This window comes from Otolemur garnettii, unplaced genomic scaffold, assembly GCF_000181295.1.
Source record: "Otolemur garnettii isolate 467f Iridium unplaced genomic scaffold, OtoGar3 scaffold00029, whole genome shotgun sequence".
Lineage (NCBI taxonomy): Eukaryota > Metazoa > Chordata > Mammalia > Primates > Galagidae > Otolemur > Otolemur garnettii.
Window position 1 is genome coordinate 394,620 of NW_003852424.1, and position 6,474 is coordinate 401,093.

Consider the following 6,474-nt stretch of genomic DNA (forward strand, 5'->3'; position numbering starts at 1 on the left):
TTTTTTTTTTTTTGAGACAGAGTTTTACTATGTCACCCTCGGTAGAGTGCTATGATATCACAGCTCACAGCAACTTCAAACTCTTGGGCTTAAGCAATTCTCTTGCCTCCGTTTCCCAAGTAGCTGGGACTACAGGCACCTGTGACAATGCTCAGCTATTTTTTTGTTGTAATCGTCATTGTTGTTTGGCAGGCCCAGGCTGGGTTTGAACCCACCAGCTCCAGTGCATTTGGCTGGTGCCCTAGCCCCTGAGCTACAGGCACTGAGCCAGTTTTTCTCTTTCTTTGTAGAAGTGGTGGTGGGGGGGTGGCTAGCTCAGGCTGGTCTCGAACTCCTGGCCTGAAGTGATTCCATCCCCACCCCACCCATCCCATGCTTCACCCCTTCGGCCTCCCAAAGAGCTGGGATCACAGGAAGGAACCACCACACTCAGACCCAAACAGCAATTAAAGGTCCTGCTCCCTCTCAATATTGCTACATAGGGATTAAGTTTCAACATGAGTTTTGGAGGAGAATTTTGTTAGAAAAATTGTAATAGACACATATGACACATCCCATATGACACTGTGATCTTGAGAAGCTCACCGGGAGTGATGGCTATAGGGAAAGTGGACTAGGTGGTCAGATTTTCCCATGAAATAGCGTCGTCTGTCTGGCAGAGAATTTGCCCTATCCTCCCCTCCAGCCACAGACCTCTCAATGAGCACACTGATGGTAGGTTCTTGGGTCCCACTGGCTTCCACCAGGTGGAGGGAAGCATCTGTGCACAGCACCACACATTTCATTTGGGATTTCACCGGATCCTCAGGATACATATTCTGTCCCTTGTAGACCAAGAAGTATTTTAGGAAATGAATACTTTGGCAGAAACATCCTTCAGGAAGAGCAATGACCCCAAGAGGGAATCCTAGAAAAATAATTACATGAGGAGGTCAGAAAAGTGGGTGAGGGGAGGCAGGCACAGGTGCAGGGTCTGTGCCCAGCAAGTATGTGAGGGACTTGCAAGATAGGAGGGCTCCCTCTGAGAGGGAAACCAGTAAAGCCAGTGCTCGGTCAGAGAGAAGAGCCCCCTACAGGGGACCCGCCTGTGATGGAAAGGAGGGCAGAGTCAGTTCTGGAATGGAAGGAAGCTATGACCCAGCCAGGAACTGAACTCCAGCTGCCCCCAGAGTGCAAAGGTGCATGGACAGAGGGGGGTGGCTGTAGGAAAGGAGGGTGTGTGTGTAGCCAAACAAAAATTTACCAATATCAAAAAAACCCAAAAAACAAAAAATGAACTATTAGTCAACTGCTTGCAAAATTATGTTACCTTTCCTTGAAATACCTGTTGTTTCTTCAATACTGCTGTTGGTTTAATTAATAAAATTCCGGAGGGCCTTTAATGATTTTTCTTGAAGTATCATGTGGGGAGAATGCCCTCCAATTTGAAATAACCACTAGACTCTTCAGGTGGAGACTGCCAGCCCTGCCCTGTCTCCCTTGTTCCCCAACAGACAGCAGCTTTCTCAGGTTTTCTTCTCCCGTAGGAGGGCTGCCTTGTTCACCTCCATGCTAGGGACACATCCCCAGCTCTAGAATGGCAAATCATTGATTCATTGTTTTTTAAAAAGTTTGGTGAGAGGGAGATACCTCCCTAGAGACTGATCAATTCAGGGTAAAGATGTCATTTATTTTGATACCTGCAAAGCAGGACCCTGACACCCCAGCAGGTGTTATCCACCCAGCGTAGTTACTCATCTCACTTTGCTTTGTAGGTCTCTTAGCTCTGATATCAATAGTGTTCCTGCTGCCTGGCTTATTGTGAGAGCTTTAGGGGGTGGGGGTGAACAGACCTGAGGCCATGTGTCCTCCTGTGCTGTGCTAGAAGACCCTTCTTCACTAGAATGTAGTAATGAAGGCAATGGTTGTACTTCCAGCACCTGGCACATATACATGCTGATGCTTCCCACTGCTCGGGTATTATTGAGTGCCTGGCATAGAACAGGCACTCAATAATACCCAAGCAGTGGGAAGCATCAGCATGTATTATGTTCAATAAATATTTGTTGAATGAATAGAGGGGAAAGCAGAACCAGCTCCCCAATGTGACTGTAAGAGCACAGAGGTGACAGGAGTCCTAGAGCCTGCAGGAACTCCAGAGCTCCTGGAGTCTCACTGCCCAGAGTCCCACCCCAGCTCACCTTCAGCCAAGTCCCAAAGTGTAAGCACGCCGTCCTCACAGGCCAGCACCAGGTAGGATGAGGAGCAGCTGAGTTGAGAGACTGCAATGGGTGCAGCACAGGGCCACACGTTCTCGGGGTCTAGGGGGGAGGACACTGCTCACCAGAGAATCCCAGACCCTGTACCTGCCCATCACTTCACCTGGACAACCTGATACCCTAATGTCTGACTGTTCAGGGCCTGCACACCAGGAACACTTGTCTGGACTCACATCTCTCTCCTCTTCTTATAACAACATAATGAGAAGTCATACTATCCTTATTCTGTAGCTGACATTTAATGAGTACTTCTAAGTGCTAGATGCTGTGATAAGCACATGCATCTTTTCACTTAATTCTCACAAAGTTTCTATGAAGTAGGTCCTATTAGTACCCCTATTTTACAGATGAGGAGATTGAGGCAGAGAAGTGACTTGATGAAGGCCACTTAGACCAGAAGTGGAGATTAGAAGCCATGTGTCAACTAGCATTTCTTTTCTTTTCTTTTCTTTTTGAGACAGAGTCTCACTATGTCACCCTTGGTAGAGTGCTGTGGCATCACAGCTTACAGCAACCTCAAACTTTTGGGCTTAAGCGATTCTCTTGCCTCTGCCTCTCAAGTAGCTGGGACTACAGGCACCTACAACAATGCCCAGCTATTTTTTTGTTGGAGTTGTTCAGCTGGCCCAGGCCAGGTTTGAACCCACCATCCTTGGTGCATGTGGCTGGCGCTGTAACCACTGTGCTATGAGCGCCGAGCCTTCAGCTAGCATTTCTGTGGACAAAATGAAAAAAGAAGCTATGCTGCCTGGGAGAGGGATGGAAGGAATGAAATTTCTCCTTTGTAAATTTTTAAACATTACTTTGAAAATATAATACTGTATTAAAGTATAACAAGTGTACAGCTGGAGAAATTATTATTTTTGAGACAGAGTCTCACTCTATTACCCTGGGTAGAGTGCTGTGTTGTCATAGCTCACAACAACCTCAAAACTCCTGGGCTCAAATGATCCTCCTGCCTCAGCCTCCTGAGTAGCTGGAATTACAGGTGCCCACCACAAGGCCTGGTTAGTTTTTCTATTTTTTTCTCGCTCTTGGTCAGGCTGGTCTTGAACTCCTGAGACCAGGTGATCTACTCACCTCAGCCTCCCAGAATGCTGTGATCACAGGCTAGAGCTACTTGCGCTTGAGCCAGCTGAAGGAATTATTAAAAGTGACCTTGCTCATGTAACTACCTCCATGAATTTGTAAAACAAAACCCACCTATATTTCCTTTGTGTCTCTCAATTTCAAAGAGCTTTCATGCTTTCCTGTACAGAGACTCTGGATCTTGCTACTCTCAGCTAAATGCATGCAGTAGATAGCCATGGCATCATTAATTGGCTATGTTTCATGTGAGCTGACAGAGGACAGAGGCATAGGCGACTGGCCTGAGACTACATGGTCTACAGACAGGTGGTCAGGGCTAGGGCTGGAATTCTGAGGCCAGGCCCACTCTCTTTTTACCTTAGCTGCCTCAGGACCCCTGTGGACCTGCCTCTGGGCTTTGTTCCTACTGATCTACCATCTTTAAGAAATACAGCAGTTCAGAGATAGAGCCTTTGGGTCACACTGAAGCCCCCACTGCCCCCGTTTCTGCCTGCATGCTATGGTCCCCTAAAGTGATGCTGATGTGCCAGTCACATTCTCTCAGCTATGCTGGAGCAAGACATGTTCTGAGAGACCAGAGCTTAGGCAATCTGTCCAGCAGTTAAGTACCAGCTTTATCCTTCAGAGTTCGCTGCAGCGAATAGAGGAAAAAATTGTGACTTCCACTCCAGTGTATGCTGAGGACACACGCTACTCCTGGGAAAGAAGAGAGAAGAGGGTGTCATGTAAAGTCTTAGAGGTACCTGGTTTGAAGTCTGAAGTGGTTTGTTCTAACAGGCAGCCCCTAGCAGAAGGGTGAGCATTCCAAGAAAGAGGGGTGGGCACCCCCAGGAGGGCTGTTCCTGTAGCCCATGTGCCTCCCTGTGTAGGGAGAACATCATAACTGCCCCTTGGCTACTTACACATTTAGAAAATTCATATCCACTTGGATGTGTTTTAAGTAACATTTTCTTTTCTTTTTCATTTTTTTACAGATGGGGTCTTGCTCTGTTGTCCAGGCTGGAGTGCAATGGTATGTTTATAGTTCACTGCAATCTTGAACTCCTGGGCTCAATCCTCCTAAGTAGCTGGGACTATAGATACATGCCAGCACATCTGGCTATTTTTCTTTCTTTCTTTTCTTTCTTTCTTTCTTTTTTTTTTTAATAGCGATGGGGCCTGGCTATATTATTGTCCAGGTTGGTCTCAAACTTTCCTGGCCTCAAGCAATCCTCCTATCTTGGGTTCTCAAAGCGCTGTCATTACAGCCATGGGCCACCGTTCCTGGCCTAAGTAACATTTTCTACAAGACAAGATCATATCCAGAAGTGGCTGGTGAATGTGTGCTTACACCCTTCTCTCCTGCAGACTATTCCCTGATGGCAGTGGCAGCCTCCATCATCAGGAAAACTGTGCTCAGGGGCTACAGAGCCACACACAGACTGCCAAGCTGCAGCTAGGAGCCCAATTCTCCTTCATTCCCTCCTGGAATACAGGGTGTGTTGTGTGGAATGTCTCTAGGAGGGCTTGCTGAGGGATTTCCCCAAGATGACCACTTGCTGGGACAACTACCAACTTCACGTTAACTTACCTGAGGGGTTCTTGACTTCTGTTGGCATTGCAAAGATGCAGCTAGGAAGGAGGAAGTGGAAGGTGGCCGTGCTGGGAAAGAAGGAGACACTAGTCAGAGCCATGCAGGCTCTTTAGCAAGGTCTTAGTTCTGAAATAAGAAATGAATAGTTAGGAGACACTGTCCGTGGGGACAGGGCCAGGGAGTAAATCACATTCTAGGTGCTGCTCCTATTGGGATGTGCAGATCTTGGACCCTGGTGAGGGCAGGGCAGGTGCAGCTGGGAGGCACACCCAGGCTAGTATGGTGCAGGGCAGAGCTCCTGCCAGATCAGGCTCCCTTAGGGAGAGCAGCTTCTGTTTTCTAGGAGAATTCCTTTAAGAGCTGACTTGAGTGATCTGTATAAATGTTCTCTTATCCAAAGACAACACACCAGTGGTGTACTGATAAAAAAAAAAAAAAGAAAATCCCTGATTCCTAAATACTCCCACAAGGGACAGTTAACAGTGGCTTAACAACTGGCTTACAAAATTTCTGAATCTTTCACCAGGCAGTAAGAGCAAACCCCGGTACTTGGAGAGGTTCTAGTCAGTAACAATGAGTTGCCTCAGGACTTTGTGTCCGAAGAAAGAAACGTCACAGTCCACATGACAGTGAGAAGATAGGTTTCACTTCCCATGTGAACACAAGAACATTCCCTGAGTAGAGCTAGTTCCTAAAACCAGTTCCACATGGATATCTCAAAGACTTGGCCTCAATTTTTACTATCACAACATGTGGTTAATGAGGCCTAAGAGCTGGCTGAAATTAGAAAGTAATATATTAGAAAATAATTGTATCATACCATACCATGTTACATTTAGAAAGGCAGGAAAGAAGAAAAATTTTAATTTCACTTCTGTCTTTAGGATCTTCTGTGTTTTTTAGATGACCAGGAAGAAAAATCTTTTAAAAAAGATGTCATACATAAAACCATAAAATAAATTCTATTTCATTTTTATTGGTGTCTATCTCATCTTTCTTTCTATTTTTTTAATTGTTGGAGAATCATTGCGGGTACAAAGAACCAGGTTACACTGCTGCATTTGTTAGGTAAAATCCCTCTTATAAATGTGTCCCACCCCCAAGAGGTGTGTCACACATCGTGACCCTTGAACCCCCTCCCTCCTTCCCTCTCACTGCTCCCCTATCATGTACTGGCATCAATTGTCCACATATTGGAATTGAGTACATTGGATTCTTGCTTCTCCATTCTTATGCTTTACTAGGAAGAATGTATTTCAACTCCATCCAAATTAATACAAAAGAAGTAAAGTCACCAACTATTTACTGGCGGAATAGTATTCCATGGTATACCTATACCACAGCTTGTTAATCCATTCCTGGGTTGGTGGGCATTTAGGTTGTTTTCACAGTTTGGCAATTGTGGCTTGGTGCCTGTGGCTCAAGTGGCTAAGGCACCAGTCACATACACCTAAGGTGGCAGGTTCGAATCCAGCCTGGGCCTGCCAAACAACAATGATGGCTGCAACCAAAAAAAACCAGCCAGGTGTTGTGGCGGGTGCCTGTGGTCCCAGC

The 6,474-nt window shown here is 46.2% G+C and overlaps 1 protein-coding gene across 2 annotated transcripts in view; it reads right to left on the bottom strand.

The window, feature by feature from the left end:
- The window catches only part of WDR93 (WD repeat domain 93), a 72,776-nt gene that overhangs the window by 9,808 nt on the left and 56,494 nt on the right, over positions 1-6,474 (bottom strand). Inside the window, exons 9-12 of one of the 2 annotated variants that reach the window (XM_003788626.1) lie at positions 4,918-4,988; positions 3,957-4,043; positions 2,186-2,300; positions 694-828 (exon numbers count right to left, since the gene is read on the bottom strand). In XM_003788626.1, coding sequence (XP_003788674.1) covers positions 694-828; positions 2,186-2,300; positions 3,957-4,043; positions 4,918-4,988 — 408 coding nt within the window. Of the gene's footprint in view, positions 1-693; positions 908-2,180; positions 2,301-3,956; positions 4,044-4,917; positions 4,989-6,474 lie in introns of both variants that reach the window. The other variant, XM_003788625.1, reaches the window with a different exon arrangement.